The 17,264-nt window shown below is 40.0% G+C and overlaps 3 protein-coding genes across 5 annotated transcripts; all 3 read left to right on the top strand.

Annotated features, from left to right (window-relative positions):
* The first annotated feature begins 287 nt into the window (after positions 1-287).
* Positions 288-2,778, top strand: mitd1 (MIT, microtubule interacting and transport, domain containing 1). 3 transcript variants are annotated; one of them, XM_072444744.1, is made up of 7 exons: positions 293-541; positions 806-910; positions 1,057-1,193; positions 1,281-1,367; positions 1,441-1,550; positions 2,205-2,265; positions 2,364-2,778. In XM_072444744.1, exons 1-7 carry the CDS (start codon positions 403-405, stop codon positions 2,457-2,459), a joined length of 735 nt encoding a protein of 244 aa, XP_072300845.1. In that variant the 5' UTR covers positions 293-402; the 3' UTR covers positions 2,460-2,778. The 3 variants fall into 3 exon arrangements, with proteins under 3 accessions (XP_072300847.1, XP_072300845.1, XP_072300846.1); XM_072444745.1 differs by having other exon boundaries at positions 304-541; positions 809-910; positions 2,364-2,769; XM_072444746.1 differs by lacking the exons at positions 2,205-2,265; positions 2,364-2,778 and adding an exon at positions 1,621-1,726 and having other exon boundaries at positions 288-541.
* A 941-nt stretch (positions 2,779-3,719) lies between these two features.
* cracdla (cracd like a) lies at positions 3,720-9,331 on the top strand. The gene is made up of 9 exons (XM_072444743.1): positions 3,720-4,130; positions 5,149-5,204; positions 5,285-5,426; positions 5,509-5,644; positions 5,718-5,873; positions 6,315-6,530; positions 6,676-7,648; positions 7,859-8,656; positions 8,727-9,331. Exons 2-9 carry the CDS (start codon positions 5,156-5,158, stop codon positions 8,915-8,917), a joined length of 2,661 nt encoding a protein of 886 aa, XP_072300844.1. The 5' UTR covers positions 3,720-4,130; positions 5,149-5,155; the 3' UTR covers positions 8,918-9,331.
* Positions 9,332-10,026: 695 nt separating this feature from the next.
* Positions 10,027-12,296, top strand: creg2 (cellular repressor of E1A-stimulated genes 2). Its single transcript, XM_072444742.1, has 4 exons — positions 10,027-10,515; positions 11,508-11,677; positions 11,764-11,877; positions 11,996-12,296. The coding sequence occupies exons 1-4, from the start codon at positions 10,108-10,110 to the stop codon at positions 12,135-12,137; spliced, it is 834 nt and encodes a 277-aa protein (XP_072300843.1). The 5' UTR covers positions 10,027-10,107; the 3' UTR covers positions 12,138-12,296.
* Positions 12,297-17,264: the final 4,968 nt, after the last annotated feature.

The raw sequence follows: 17,264 nt of genomic DNA, 5'->3' as shown, positions 1-17,264 counted from the left end.
AAACTTAGGCGAAAATAAACGCTTATTTATTCAGTAAGATTACTATTCAATTCCATGTCAGAGGCATGGCTCTATTATATTATCGGAGGAAGTAACGGTGTGTAACACTGAAACAGTACCGATGTGAAGCGTAGACCACAATTAAGTATTCCTATTCGTATATTTCGTATTAAAGTCCTGTTATGTTACTTATACGTGACTAAGATTGTATTATGTTTAATTGACTAAAATTGCCGCATGCATATCTCCCATGACAGTGAGTGTAGGCTACACCTTTTACTTTCCCGGAGTTATTTTTATGTGACACTCCCATTTACTTTGGGAGGAAAGTGTCGGTTGGCCACTTCAGGATGTACGATTTTACAGTTTTATAAAGAGTAATTAAATAAGAATCGATCGAAAATGACGCATGTGTCAGGTATGGAGGCATCTGCTGCGTCTGTTCTGAAACGAGCCGTGGAGCTGGACCAGGGTGGGCGCTTTCAGGAGTCTCTGGTGTGCTACCAGGAAGGAATCCAGCTGCTCATGGACACGTTAAAAGGTAGTCACGAAATCAGAATCAAAATCAGAAAAGGTTTTATTGCCATTTGTCGTTGAACAAAAATTCACAAACATAGGAGCTTGTACTGGTGGTTCGGTGCTACACAGACAACAAACATTGAACACTTTACACAAAAACGGCATGATATGTACATAATAAAGTAAAATATAAAATGATGTAGTGCAATGAGTGCAAGGTAAGGGCAAAACAGTGTACAGCTAAAGTTCTAAAGTGTGTTTTTACTTACATATGTGTCTTTGTCAGCAGCAGTGAGAGAAGACTCAAAAAGGGGACAATACAGAGAGAAAATAAAGGGTTACATGGACAGAGCAGAGCAAATCAAATGTCACGTCAACAAGCTGAAAGAAGGTGAGCATTAACAGTTAAACACATGTCTATTATCACTTTATTTTATGTCTTGGTGCTACATAAATTCAGCAAGATGTTTTAATGACATGACTGAATCTCAAATATACAGCATTTAACTTAATAAGTTTGTTTTATTCTCATTTCAGATGGAAAATATCATGAGCAGATAAAGATAGCAGAAGATGCCACTGGTTACAGCTATGAGACACTTTTCAAACCGTATGTCAGTAGTGCACTAACAGAAGTGTGGGTAGAAGACCCATATATAAGGCACGTACACCAGGTAACACCATGCCATTTCCTTTCAATCAGTTACTTAGAATTATAACATATATTTGTTTGCGTATTTCATTTGTTTTTTTTCCCACAGCTGTATAATTTCCTGAGATTCTGTGAAATGCTCCTTAAAGGGTTGAACAAAGTGAAAAGAATCCACCTCCTCACGTCACAAGATGAAGTAAGGTTATGGATTTTATTTAATGACAATAATGGTAGATTTGTATACACATTTGTATACCCTTTATTTGTAGGCCGATAACCAACAGACAAGTGCCTTGGCTGAAATCAAAGAAAGTCTCATGACTCAAGGAGTCACTCTGGATGTGGAGTTTTCTCCTACCATACATGACAGAGAGATCAGGTAAGTTTATGTTATATGGAAGGATATACGTTTAGTTGAATTAGTCTTATTGACCCTTTTCATTAAACAGACCGGCTAGTTCCAGTTGCCTTAAAAGTGCGGAGCTCCACTTCCTGCTCCATTCATTTCTTATAGGGAATTAGCTGAGTCTCGCTAAAATAAATAAATAATTAACACAAAGTGGAGAACGAGTTATGGAGTGGCTAGCATTCTTGCCTCAATGTTTCTCTCCATGTCTGGGTGGGTTTCCCCCATGAACTCAAAACATGCCCCAGGTAAAATCCTCCAGCGAAAGTCATCCTGACCTGCACGCAGCGACCACTGCTCTAACGCAGAGGTCAAATTTCCCTATGGGGACAATACAGTGTACTTAACCATAACAATGTAAATACTTAACCTGAAATATCATCTATGTTTTTGAAAGTTAGTGGTTTTGTCTCTAAACTAATGTAAACATACAATAAATGTACCGTAATATTGAAATAACACACAAACTAAAGTAACCTGTTTACAAAGAAATACACGTCCGTTTTATATATATATATAACAATCAGCTAATTCCCATAATATCCACACTTTTATGACAACCATAACTAGCCCGGTGCTATTGTGAATTATTTTCTAGATGTGAATTTATTTTAAATACATTTTCAGATTTGACAATGGATGGATCATTAAAATAGGAAGAGGCCTGGATTACTTTAAGAGACCAAAAGTAAGATTAATCGGAGAAGTTATTTTTTTTAATTATTGTTATTTTTTACTGTCTGTTTGTATTGGTATGATTGTAATTTGGCTCTTCTCCTCCTTCAGGGCAGATTTTCCATTGGTTATTGTGACTACGATCTCAGACAATGCCATGAGACCACTGTAGATGTTTTTCACACAAAACACACTAAAACATTATAAAAGTAACAGCGGAATAGGAACAATAACTATGTAATTAATGATTGTTAATCATTGACTGAGGTTCAGGAGGTGAACCTCAGTCAAGGAACCTCCTCCACTCTTCTAATTACCCAGAAGCCCTATTTATACAGGCCTATCCCAGCATCCCTTATTGTCTTGGCTCTCTCGACCCCCCCGTCCCACCCCATGTCTATATCATCTTCACCTTAATGCATCACTTTCTGAAGGAAGGGGGGGGTTCTGAATCAGCTGGGCTGATCACCCGAGACAGAGCCCTCATCCTGATTCTCTACCCAGCCAACTCTAATCGATCTATCATCGATCATCACTATTATCAATAAATATTCTCTCATATTCCATTATTGTGGCGTGGTCCTTGCTACTGACTTGTTATCCATCAAATATCCATAAGGATATTTTAAATGCAACACTTTGTGACAAAATGAGACCGCTGCATGCTGTCTATCGAATAATAAAGATTTTTTATGTTTCTTCAACCTGAAAATAAGAGTTGAAAGCAGTGCGATGATTGACTCATACTTAACATTGTTTTATTACAATAAATATTTACAATGCTGTATTACAACCAGTTATGTATTTGGTGCTCTCAACTCTTCAGTGGTTAAATGGGGGGTATGTTATGTATCGAAATACATAACATTATCACAATGGGTAAAGGATTTTATGCTGAGTTTTAAGAACTACATTGCATATAATCCTGATGTTAGTGGCTGGGTTTAATATTAGGATTTGTGTGATGAGAAGCATGTATATACTCTATATACCCCCCTTCTCCTCCCACCTCTGATTGAGACTGTTGCCCGGTGGCCTAGATTGTGCTTCCATCTCTGGATGCTCCTGTGGGGGGCTTCCTCAGTGACCTGACAGACAATATAATAATGATTTTATATATATATATATATATATATATATATATATGATATATATATATATGATATATATATATGATATATATATATATATATATATATATGATATATATGATATATATATATATATATGATATATATATATATGATATATATGATATATATGATATATATATATATATATATATATATATGATATATATGATATATATATATATATATGATATATATATGATATATATATATCATATATATATATATGATATATATATATATATATCATATATATATATAAATATGATATATATAATCATATATATATATAATATATATGCTCTAAATGTACTTGTAAAATGTAAGTGTATAATTTGTCATTCCTGTATACATCTGTCCCCATTCCAGAGCTTTTTTCCCCTTTCATTTCTGGGACTAAAAATCAGGTTAGCGTTTTATAAGGAGCTTAGCGCAGAGGGCCACAGTGTGCCACTAATGTAATAGAAAATCTCTCTCCCCCTCTCTCTCTCTTCATTCTGTCCTCTTTTCTCTTTGTGCATTTGCTTACTCTTATCATAGAGTGACCTCCCTCTCTTTCCTTCTCAGTGCATGTCTTTCATTCTCCTTGGACGTCCCCTTCTTTGGACTGCTCTGCCTTCGTAGATCAAATGTTGGCCTGAGGTTTCCACATCAGGACTGGGACAGTTTGTGAACAGGACAAACCAGGCATCTATGAAAAGCAGAGGACAAGGACAAGGAGAGGCAGCGCTGCTGCCACAGACACACGGTGAGTTTAAATGCACCATACCTGTGTAAATGTGTATGTTGCCTAAAAGACTATAACTTTCCTTGTGACTTTCAAATAAAGGTAGGCGCTTTTGTGGCTTTTGGAGCCTGTGATCTAGCAGATACTGTGGATTATTGTGCAGTGAAATCTTATGAGGATCTCTCAGCAATGTTAATAATCCACCAGCTTATCCTGTGTTGCTGTTAGGCCTATAGTCTGCCTCTCTAAATTAGATCAAAAATCACACTAAAGCCAGTTTACTGTTTGAATATCAATGTTAAATTTAAAATGACAATGTCATTTGTTAGGCTTACATTTAATAGTTTGAACAAGATGTGCACTCATGGTTAAATACAGTGCATGGTTGTGAAAATGTGGACTTTGCATGTTTATTCATCATCTGACACTACTCTTATCAAGCGACATGCTCCAGATGATATTGTGCTCTGCTGACACCAGTTTCTAGGCTACAGGAAAGTTATACAACTTTCGAGTTAGCCAGCAATGAAGAATGAGCACTTTTTGCTCTTTCAAAGGAACCAAACGTTTGTATTGTTTTGAACATTTGTGTATAAACTGCTTACAATACAAATTCTAATCATGGTTTATTTTGATGATATTATATATCAAAGACATTTCCCCCCCATGTACTGTAGTTGCAGCATATACAAACATTGTATATTACTATACAATGTAAAACAACTGTAATAATTTAACTTTATTATAACTTTTTTCATACCCTACACTCATTGGAGAACACAACACTTCTACATAAAACAATGTATTAATGCTTTTCAAAGTGGGTACAGTAAATGTACTCCTTGTATCAACACTCCCAGCTATAGGCTTCTAACGGCGCTGATAACACCAATAAACCTTTGAGCTCAACCTCAAGCTATCACTCCAGGCTACTTCTACACCAGCGGGCAGGAGTTTGTGCTGCAGCCTTGAACTGACTGTATTTGCTGATCGCACTTGGGAAATTTCTTAGACTTTTTCTCTGTATTTATTGCAGAAGAAGACACATGGAGACCTTTTTGGGCGACACAGAAGAGAGCACTGAGGACTCTTCGGGTGAGATGAATTGTTTACAGGACATTATGTTGTGTGTGTATGAAGATGATCCAAATATACACGTTTTTCCCCATCTTTAGGACGCAAAAGATCCAAGCTAAAGTCATTAAAACTACGTCTCTTTGGTAAAAGCAAGAAAGAGGGGGAAACAAATAGAAAACTGAGCCAGTCTGCCAGTGATATCACAGCTGCAGAGGCACTTGGATCAGATGAAGATCTAGTGTAATAATTTGCTTTTATCAGTTGTTGTTTTGAGAATATTTTTTTTACTTTTACAGCAATGTTTTACCCCTCATATCTCTAGGTGTAATCCAGGAGCCATGAGCTCGCGAGCATGGTCTCATGACAGCATATTTTTGGCTGACCAGGTCTTGACAGAGGCTGAACCAACTAGAGTTTTATCCCAGGAGAATATCTCCATCAATATCAAAGCACTGCAGGTATGAATTTGGGATTAATTGAAATCTGTTTCTTTTATTACTTTTCATAAACACATTTGATATTGACTTTTAGGAGAAGTTACAACAACAAAAGTTTCATTTGGGGCCACCACCTACAATTCTTCTCAGCAAACCTTCAGAAGATCAATCTTGTCTCTCAGATATAAAACACGTCTGTAGACAATCGGTGATGACAGAGAGGCACATAGCACAGGAAAACCCTATTAAGGTACTTATTCAACTAAATCTATAGGTTTAGTACAAGTATTTTCTGTTTTCCTTGTCAATAAAGTTTTGCTTGAGATGCAAGTCCTGCACTGTTCACGTGTGTGTGTACTCTTCTCAACAAGTTAATGTTTTAACAGATTATATTTATGTCATAAAGTAAAGATTAAGGTACCATAACCACCTTTTCAGATTCCACTCAGATTACGTAAATCTTCTTCTAGATGTAGGAAAAGTCTGTTCATGTTTTGTAGGTTTTAAATAAGATCAATTAAATACTGTATCTATGTGGCGGGAGCCTGTCAGTGGAATTTGGGTGTGGGAAAGAAAGAAATATACTTAAAATAATAAAAAATATTAACATGTTTCAGACTTACCAGAATTCTCAAATATACAAATGCCAATGTAAATGTAACACTAGTTGTTTTTATTTGATCTTTTTCAGGCCTTATCCCAAATGTCCACTAATCCCATACTGCCCACTCCTAAACCAGTACCAACTAAACCTCCTCCAAAAGCAATGTCTCCCACTGAGGCGGCTCCACTAGACTTCAGCTCTCCTGCTCAGTTCACCTCTTGCTTAGACACCTCAGCTGCCCGTCACCGCTTGTCTGTTAAACCCCGAAACCAGAGGGCCAGCTCCAAGAAGAAGCCCTCCACTGTAAGTATTTCTTACAATAATAAATCACACAACACTTTACATTTGATCATAGTCTTGGTTTTCTGAACATACATTTTGACATATTAAGTTTGATAAGAAAACAAAGCGCTGTTATTATTATTTAGTTTTATTCTTGTTTGTGCAGGTTGCCTCCACAGCACTGACATCTGACCTAAACAACTCAGAAATCCTTAATGAGGAGAAGGAGCCGCCTGATGTCCAAAAAGAGCCAGAAAGTGAAACTGTGAATGCAAAAATAACTGAAACTACATCAGTGCTATCAGAAACCGCAATGCCTGAGACATCATCCAATTCATCTAGTATGGTTTTGCCCCAAAAAGACATTTCTATTCTTGGGGAAATGCCCACAATGTCTACTCAGATTCTTCGGCCAAAAGGTCAAAGACCTGCAGATGTAAGGCCCCGGCCACACTCATTTTTTATTCCATCAGAAGCAAAGGGAAAGTGTGACAACTCTGGAAATGTTGATGTACAATTTTTCCAAGAAACACAAAACAAGACTTGGGCTGCTAATATGAAGTCTCAAATCATGCCCGCTGAGCAGGCATCTGTGAGGCCAGGAATAGCGTTACAGCCTAAAGTTGAGATAGACAGGACATTAGCAATTAAAAGACCACTCTCAGGCTCTGGTTCCTTTCATTTGTCTGCTTCTAAAAGGAAGGAAGATGAGGAAAGACCACGTTCAGGCAGTTTCACTGGGCTTCGTGAAAATACTTGGATAAAGGCAGGGGAAAAACGACTGGACACCTCTCCAAGCATCAGCCCAAAAGTGGATTTTAAACCTGGAAACCTTGTTATGGGAAGGGAAGAGACATGGATGATAAAGGACAGTCTCAGAAAGGTGGAATCAGTGAGACAGACTCAAAACAAAGTCACAGATGCGGGTGATCATTCTGATTCAGCGAAGGAGGCTGAGGAAGAAGAAGCGAAGACAACATTTGGTGTTAAACTGCGATCCACATCTCTGTCAATGAGGCTGAGGCTGGAAACTGCTTCAGATGAATGTTTAATGCCTGAGGAAAAAAATCATAAACAAGACACAAGTAATAATACTGAACCTCCGTCTACAAAAGCATTAACTGCAGAAACCAAAACAAGTGAGTTTCAGAGGCATTTTTTCTATGCTAGACGTCCTATAGAGCCATTTATTATACAAAGAATATTTTTGCACTGGTAATGTATATTACAGTTTTTCACATGGTTAATAATCACAGAGCAATAACTGACAACAGACCTTTGCACTCGTTAGCATACCTCTGAAGCGCTGTGCTCTCGGGCATGTCTAACAGAGTTTTGTCTCTCCACAGATGTATCTACAGCCTCATGTGCAGCCAAACACACTGCCCCAGCCCCTGTTAACAGCCCACTTGTTTTTGCAGAGGCCCAGCCCTCCCAAGTGAAAGGTCTCCCCCAGGGACCTCAGGGGCCCCAGCCACATGCCACCTCAACAGAAGTGTCCTGGATGAGTATGGCCATGGAAAAGACTAGAAGTATTCAAAATATTTTCACATGTAAATTTCCTAAAGTGCAGGGCAGGCCAGTTTGCTCACACAAAATGCAAGTTGAAAAAACAAATCCAGCACAAATACTGGATGCAAAAAGTATAAATCACCCATTAACCAATGCTGCCAAAACTGAGGCACCAACTGTTGTACTGCCTACAGTACAACAGAACACCTCAGTATGTCCGTTTAGAGAAGCCCAAACAACAAAACCAGCAGTGTCACAGCCAACGCCAGCAGACCCAGTTACCCACTCTGTGCCACAAAGCAATATATGGACCAGCCAGTCTCCTCTGCGCTCTGTTCGACAGGTAGAAAGCACATCACAGAGTGGCACAGGCCTTTCGAGTCCACACAGCACGCCTCTCTGGAGTGCTCGGAGTCTACGCTCCACAGGTCTAGCTGTTACTCAGGATACCACTGCTGATAGTGAAACCAGCACAGCTGATCTGGAGGAGATGGAGGGTCACTCAGTTTGGGGCACATCAATGAGTAAGAAGGTTGCTTTTTTGGAGAAAAAAGCAGAGTGGATATCTGCGACGGTGGAAATGAAAAGTGAGACATTAGTCAGCAAAGAGGCAAAAGAAGAGTTTACGCATACAGGTAAGTTGTGTTAAAGTTGCTGTATATGATGACAAAAGAGCCAATAATAACAACAACAAAAATGTTTCAGTGTCAAATCCTAAAAAGATGCCAGAGAGGCCTAAAGAAGAAATTCGAAAAACTGCTGATCCTTCCTCTTTTCCATCACCTTCTCCTACTCAGCCCTCTGCCCTACAGTCCATGTCTGACTGTGGAGAACTTTCCTGGATAGAGCTTGCAAAAAGGAAATCAATGGCCTGGAGTGATAAGACTATGGATTAATGACACATAAACTAACAGGGATGTTTAGAAGTAACGATATCTTGTTTAATAAAGATTTTAATATATATATATTTTATGACAGGAACATTTTCAAGAGAAAGGGACAAATGTAAGAAACAACTACTTGTGTTTTGTAATGTTGCTATTGTTGTGTCCTATGTACAGTATAATGGAATGATGAAGCTCTACATAATCAGAGCAGAACACCACATTCTGGGCCTGGGTACATTGCATGTTTTCTATATGAAAATGCACATAACAGACTTTGTGAGGGACCCTCCCTGAACTGGGTCCCCCAGTCTGATGCCCCTGAATCACAGCTCCTCCTCATCCCTACACATTACATAATGGTTTTATTTAAATGTAACAACTGTGTTTTTTTTCATATGATGGTGGAAAATAAATGAACTTTAATGTCATTAAACTACTTAATTAGTAAGCCCAATCTATGGATACATTTTGTGGGATTTCGTTTTCATTCATATTGTACTTTTGTTGAATGTACTGTGCATTACTCGTTATCAAAAGTAAAATAAGTCTGAAATGTCTGTAGTTTAATATTGTCTATTTGTTTGACTATTCCAGGGGGTTTATACAGACTCTATCGACATTTCTCTACATTTCTTTTCGTCCACCATCTGATAAAAAATGTAAAAAGAAATTCTGGGAAGAACTACTTTGGTACATTTATAGGCCTTATATGGGAATTCCGCCTAAATGTTTTTACTTTAACCCAAAAAATGTCCAGTCTATTGTGTGTCAGTCCAGACCTTTAACAGCAGCTTTACTCCTTATATGCTGTATTGACCCAAGAAAATCAAGACGGGATTTCAAATCTGGTTTTCCTCTATGCAGTTTGTTTCTACGAACTTAGACCTAGAGTAAATCAGACTGCACAGAATCAACTGAAGCCAAAACTAGTCTCAGCTTCACAAAAAGTCCAATTGTTTATTCTCCAAAGACTTCAGTTTGAATTGGGAGAAGTTTTAGTCAGGCGTTTTAGAGAAAATCAGCCAGAATGATAAGGGCGTTGCATTACTTTAATTCCAGTCCTGTTGTTGTCTTGTCTCTTCCCCGCCAGCAGGGGTCGCTGTCGTGAACTCGCTCACTAAATCTACTTGCGTAACAGACGCTGGCACATGTGAGCATGTAAACAACAGAGTACACACAACGGCCGTCCTGTTCCCTCCATGAAGTCCTCTTACATTTCCCTGGCATTCATTGCCGCTGCGCTGTACGTGTGCCGGGGCTACACCCTGAGGAGCTCGGTGTCCTGGGTGGTCTCTAACGACGTGGTGGAGGCGGAGGACGCGGACTTGTCTGAGGAGGTGGCCCCGCTGCTGGTGGACTCGACAGGGCTGTGGAAGAAGCAGGCTGTGGCTCCTGGAGAGATGGTAAAGTCCAAGGTCGACACTGTTGTCCAGCAATCATCTCGTCTTTTTTCGTATCCCGTTGAAAAGGCGACGATCAGCAGCAGCAGCAGTAGTAGCCCTCCTTCACCTCCTCCTCCTCCTCACCAGGAGACTGCCAGGACCGCCAGATACATTGCTCACAACAGTGACTGGGGGGTGCTGTCCACCATTTCAACTCAAGAGAGGGTAAGAGCGCAACTGGGGCATCCCGTTCATAACATGTTTATTATACATTTATAGACTGGAGCATATCCATTATTGTGGCCTATTTGCTGAAAGACTATTTTGACTCAATTAGATTACTTGATTTGATATAATATATATTTATTGTCTCATTACTAAAACACCTCTGAATGGCCTATTATGGACCTACACCATAATACTGACCAGCCTTTGTCCATCAACAATGTTTAAGGCACTACTCCTGAATAGGAAAAAAATACTTTAGATATAAATGTCAAACTTCCCCCGATTTACCATAAGCATATGAATGTAGGAAGACATTGTATTACTGGTTACTAATTGGTTGGTTTTCATATAGAAATAATCTATTTGGGACATATCCATACCATATATATACATATGGGATATCTGAAAAAGGTCGAGAGGGGATTTTGGGAATATCTTATTAAGTTTTTGAGTAAACTAGATCAGACTAAAATTGGCCTTGAATTTAAATTTTGGCCCAATTTTTAGACATAAAACTTGAATAAATCAGGCTTGGAATTCGATATCAACAAATCCTTCTGTACGTTCTGTCAAAATCTTGTTGAGTACAAGTTTGTAAAGCTTTGTGTGTGTAGGTGCTACTTTAAGGTCTGATCTTTATATCCCTATGGGATTAAAATGCATTATAAGAAAACGACCTTTGAAGTTTCACTGTCTCATGTATGAATGCAAGTTGATTAAATTAAATCAATTTTTAAAAAGTAGGAGCAGATTGGACAATTGTGTTGTTTCCGCATGAAAATGTTGAGAGGGAAAACTGACCAAACGGCCTGTAGTGTCTTGCTTTATTTAATCGGCCTGTAGTGTCTTACTTTATTTCATCTAATTACCATGCCTTTTGCTGTGTATTCTTTTTTTAACTAATGGTTTATATTTGAAGTATGGTTGGATTAGTGATTTAATTCTACATCTGTGAACTTAATAGTTTTTCTGTCATTACTTGTCTCCAGATCAAAGGAATCCCCTTTGGAAATATTTTCTCTGTCAGTGATGGCCCACTGGACAATAGCACTGGCATCATTTACTTCTATATGACTCCTATGGACAACTCTGTCTCGGACTTGAAGATAAACCCATATGCATCTTTGACTTTCTCAGAGGCTGAAGGCGACTTTTGTCGGTGAGCTATTTCAGTGTTGGATTGTATAGAAAAATATTCTGTACAGTTTTAATTAAAGCCTATATAAATCTATATTTGTATTTTAGACAAATGATGTATGATCCTGAAGATCCGAGATGTGCTCGACTGACTCTTACGGGAAAGTTGATGGACGTTCCCCCTGAAGATTTATTGTTTGCGCAGGAAGCAATGTTTTCCAGGTATGTATATTGAAAGCTGATACAAACTTATGTGTAGGCCTAGACTATGTCAAATCTAAAATAAGATGAAAACATACTTACTAAATTAACCATTATTGTTTTAAATGTACTATTACAGACATCCTGTCATGGCCAAGTGGCCAATAGGCCACAAGTGGTTTTTCATGAGGCTGGAACTGATCCAAGTATGGCTGCAGGACTGGATTGGAGGGATATCACTAATACCTTTGGAAGAATACTTTAAAGCTACACCTTTCTGATGTTATTTTCTGTGTTGCTTTATCACATATCAGTACAATCCCACCCCCCAGAACTTGGAAACATTAAGATTGTATGTACTGATCATGTTGATCTACTGTATTATTAGAGAATGTGCAAAACCACCGCATGTGTCCCAAATAAAATGAATCTATAAAGCCTGTGGCGTACGTCATATTAATAGATCCATGGTGGCGCCCAGGACGGTGGAAAAAAAACACTAGATGGTGCACTGACCATGTACTACAAGGTTTATTTCGTTTTGGCCGTTGTCATTCCAATTAATTCCACTGTAATTTTATTACGTGATCTGTTTAGTTGAGAAGTTTGTTTATAATTTAAAGGTTTAGGTTTAGTAGCCGTCCAAATGCAAAACATCATGACAAAATACCAAATGATTGCATTAAAAATAAGCATACTCCATATATACTCCATGCCGAGCGATTTGTGTATTTCATGATTTCTTTTGATAGACCCATTGTTCCGGTTCTCGGAGTGATTATATTCTGTGATTTGTTGTTGTTGTTGTTGTTTTATGGCGGTTGGCATCCAAGTGTTGCATTACCGCCAGACTTTATTCCTTGCGCGTCTCAGACTTTAGACTTTCATTCTGTGATTTGTAAACAAATTTTGCGCCACCATCAGGCCGCAAAAGGCACGTGCATGTCAGGCTCATGGATCTATTGTGACTGACGTGATGTTTTCTTTAGCAGATTCGACAAGAACAAAGCTGACGCGATAAAGATAAATAGGCTCGCAATTTAAAACTGTGAGGAGACCTTGCTCAACACCCGGTCTGGAGAGACGGGAGATGGCGGAGGAGAGTGGATCGGGGATGGAAGACATTCTGGACGGCGTGGAGGAGCAGCCTTTTCTGCCTGCACGTGCCCGGAAACGTAAAAAGTCCCTTAGCTCGTCCGAGGGTTCTGGGAATGAGCAGCAGGATGAGGCTGAAGCTATTGATATCCGGGGTGAGAGCAGAGACTGTAAGGTGATCATAAAGCTTGCACAGGATAGTGCATCCTTTAAGGAGTGGAATTCAGTGGCATTGTCAAAGAGCCTAACTGTAGCTGTGGGAGTGATCAAGAGTGCGAGTGTCCTTAGAGATGGCTCGCTGCTGGTCGTGTGCAAGTACGCGGCTCAGCAACGGAAGGCGATTGGAACTAAACGTCTGGGTGGAAAGGACATTCTTGTGTCTGATGCTGAAAGAAACACGGTCAGAGGAGTTATCGTAGGTGTCCCTACGGCGACGTCTGTGGATGAAGTTAAGGAGAATTTGACTGGAGTTACGGTGGTGGACGCTAGGCGTTTGAAGGTGACCCGGTTTGGGGTAAGATGTGACAGCTTGTCGGTAATGGTAACACTTGAAGGGAGGTGCCTGCCTAGTAAGGTGTTCATTGGGTTCATGTGCCATGACGTTAGGCCATATGTTCCGCCGCCCCTGCGTTGCTTTAAGTGCCAGCGCTTTGGGCATATTGCAGCGGTCTGTAGAGGGAAGCAAAGATGTGGTAAATGTGCAGGAGATCATGAGTATGGGAAGTGTGACGTGGGTGCAAAACTGAAGTGCTGTAACTGTGGGGAAGAACATAGCTCTGCCTACGGGGGATGCAGGTTTAGCAAAAGAGCTGCTGAGGTGCAGAAAATAAAGGTCTCTCAAGATATATCCTATGCAGATGCAGTCAAGAAAGTTTCAAGTAACGAGTTTAGAGTAAATACAGAGAGAGGAGCCAGCGCTGCTCCCAGCCAGGGCGAAATGAGAAAGGCCAGCGTGGCTCCCAAGAAGTGTGAAGGTTTCAAGAGTGGAGGTCCCAAGTGTGCAGGTTCCAGAATTAATGAGAATACCCTGGTTGTGGATAGAGAGGATTTTGTACTCTTTATGGTGGATGTTGTAAACTGTGCTGCTCAGACTCAAAGCAGAACTGAAAGGATCAGGATCATTGCTAAAGCTGCAGGGAGATTCCTTGGAACAAAGGAGCTTGATTGGGCAGATATAGAAAACAGGCTAAAGGCGCTAAATGGGAGTCGGAGTGATGGGGGTCTGCTTTTGGGGAGTCAGAGTGATCAGAGTGACGAGATGGGGGTGGGGGTGGTCTCCTGTCCTCGTCCAGTCTCGTAGACGCACGGCTACCAAACAGCGACATCAGTGGAAATATTAAAGCCGGTGGAAGCACCGAACGTCAAAGAAGGAGAGGAAGATGAAGAAGAGTCTCCCTGGAATAAAGCCGGTTGTTGTCTGAAACAACAACAACTATTCTAGTCACAAAGACATATCATGACCTCATGGGCTTTGTAACACCAAAGCAATGGAAGGAGTACTTTTACGGACTACGACAGAGTCTGAGGACTACGACAAAGTCTGAGGAATAAAGTCTGGCGGTAATGCAACACTTGGATGCCAACTGCCATAAAACAACAACAACAACAACAACTAAAGTAATGATGGGATAAAATTGCACACATGAGTTGTGTCGTTTAATATGACAACACTTTAGACAGGTTAGCCAAAAGAATCCGTGGGTGTAGAACATGTAGAAGCGTGCCGTGCACGTTATTAAAAGTAGCTCGTGTGTGTGAACAAATTTGCTGATGATTATCAATAATGTCACTAAAAAATACATTTGTTGAGTGACACAGCGACATGTGGTCAACTGTGCACGCTGACCATGTTTACATCAGGTGTCACCTCGAGACATGGAAGTGAATTGTTTGTCCAGGTTTGCGCTGTAACTAGGCTGCAGCTATCGATTATTTTTAGTAATCGAATAATCCATATATTCTTTTCTTCGATTAATCGAGTTATCAGTTAATTTTTTGGCCGTGTAGCCCAGCAGTTTCAGCCTACACCACTTCCGTGCTCTTTACGATTACCGTAATTAGCAAACAAATGCACAACAGCTTTCTCGTGCGGGCCACTTTGGTGAAGAAAGGCTGGCCTGGTGAGATAGATTGTGGACGGGAAGGCCCTTTAAAGGGTAGTACCTGCTCTTCGTACGAAGAAGTGTATTTTGTGCAGTTTTGAAAAGTATTAAGATTTTACATTGTAATAAAAAGCTAAATACAAACGTGTGACAAAAGATTTGAAGAATTCCCTGATGGGATCTTAGGGAAGGTAATACAATAACAGAAAACTACCGTAACAACAGCGAAAAGAACCAACCAGAAGAATTAAAACACTTGAAAAATGGCAAACAATAATAGCAAATGAATGCGTTTTTGGAGATCTTGGGGGGTCCGCCAACAAAACAACCCAGATGGTAAATCAACGTTCCTTCCTGCTGCTGTCAGACTTTATAACAAAAACTGTTAGTACTAAACACTCGCAATACTGACCTAACCTAATACTGATGTGCAACTCTGTCATATGTGCAATTGCTGTTGGAATTCATGTGCAATTCATGTGAAATTCATGTGCAATCTATGTGCTGTCGTGACACATATTCATGTGCAATTACTGTCGTGATCACATGCAATGGTATTTATGTATTTATTTATTTATTTATTTGTCTATGGGAGTTTTTATTTATTTATAGGAGATCTTCTACTGAAAGTGTTTTTCAGACTTCCTATAAGTGATCTGTTCTTCTGTATCTATCTCTGTATCTACCTGCGTTGCACCAATGAAATTTCCCCATGTGGGACAATAAAGGAATATCTTATCTTATCTTGATGTTCTGTCAGGCTTTTCTGTTGAATCAACGCACATGTTGCTCGTGCTGATCAGCTTTGAAATGGCGTTGATAACAATATGGCACCACGATGCGCACTGCACACAGCAGGTGGCGCAGGCGGGCCGCAGCATAGCTTCACGCTGACGTCATCATCCTTCATCCTTCCACTTCACCTACTAACGCGCACCGCCATTGTGCGAGGGGAAAACAACATCTTGACTACCGAGTGTCATCCAAGGCTTGCCCAGCGTTGCTTACTAACCACGATGTCTGTGATACGGTTACACAGAGCATTTGGAGCCATCAGAGAAGCATCGTTATGAGCTGAAGATATGACACGCTAAAATGTTGTCCTTAATACCAAGGTTTGTGGGCAAACGATGCTGCAAGCTGGCCAAATCTGTATAGACCTCCTAATCTAGTTTGATAATAAACAATATTATTCTAACTAGGCCTATATGAACTAACCGTTTATAAAATGACGACTGCAATCGTAGGCCCACTTTGATTTTGGGCTCCATGTCTTGCCATCTTCGACTTGTTTGAGCGCTTGTAGCCACTGAGTTTGTTTTTACTTTTTACTGTTGGTATCCTGTAGAAGGAAATATTTTCTTCTTGCCAAGCGTGATTTGAACATCCAAAACGGAGAAACGTTTTGGCATCAATACTAATTTAGTGTCCGAGATCGATCAGAATGACAGCTAGTTTACTTGGTAGTCAAGGTGTTGTTTCCCCCTCGCAAATGGCGACGCGCGTTACAAGCTCAAGTGACCCGGATGTTGTGACGTCACGTGAATTTATGCGGTAGCAGCAGCCGGTGAGCTTCTTCTTCTTCGGTGTTTTATGGCGGCTGGTACCCCAAGTGTTATATTACCGCCAGACTTTGTCCTTTAGACTTTATTCTTTGGACTTCATTTAGACCGCCTATTCTTCAGACTTTATTCTTCAGACGTTATTATTTCAGTGGTTGGTTTTTACAAGTTGGTTTTGTTTAAACATCCATGGAATCGCGCCCTCTGCTACTTAATGTAACGTTAGCGTTGTTGCTAACTTGGTTGCTAAGTTAAATGAGCTAGTTTGCGGCAGGACCATGGGCAGGACCGATAATAGAATAGATCCAGGGGCAGGACCAGTCAGCTGACGTGTGTATTGACAAAGAGAGGCTCATCTGTTGCCTGCTTGGGCTGAATCTTTAGTAATTCGGGGCGTTGCTTTTGAACGTCGTCAGAGATCGTCCAGCCTATCCCGTGAATCTGTCCGTCACAAACTCAAATTCCATATTTTTGTAACTTGTAGCTCACGTCTGCTTTGAACATTTCATCTTTGATCTGCGCGAGTCTGTTTTTTTCCTTCTCCGTTTATGACGTGGAGCCCTCTTTTGAGAAACCCTCTTAACTCGTGACCCACCGCTGTATGGTCGACGCACGGACTTTCACTATAAAGAAACGTGCCGTCATAACC

The sequence above is a fragment of the Eucyclogobius newberryi genome, unplaced genomic scaffold (genome assembly GCF_026437365.1).
Source record: "Eucyclogobius newberryi isolate DKJ021-1_F unplaced genomic scaffold, fEucNew1.0.hap1 SCAF_14, whole genome shotgun sequence".
In the NCBI taxonomy this organism is placed as follows: domain Eukaryota; kingdom Metazoa; phylum Chordata; class Actinopteri; order Gobiiformes; family Gobiidae; genus Eucyclogobius; species Eucyclogobius newberryi.
Note: the sequence above shows the minus strand (reverse complement) of the source record. Positions and strands in the feature narration are given on the sequence as shown.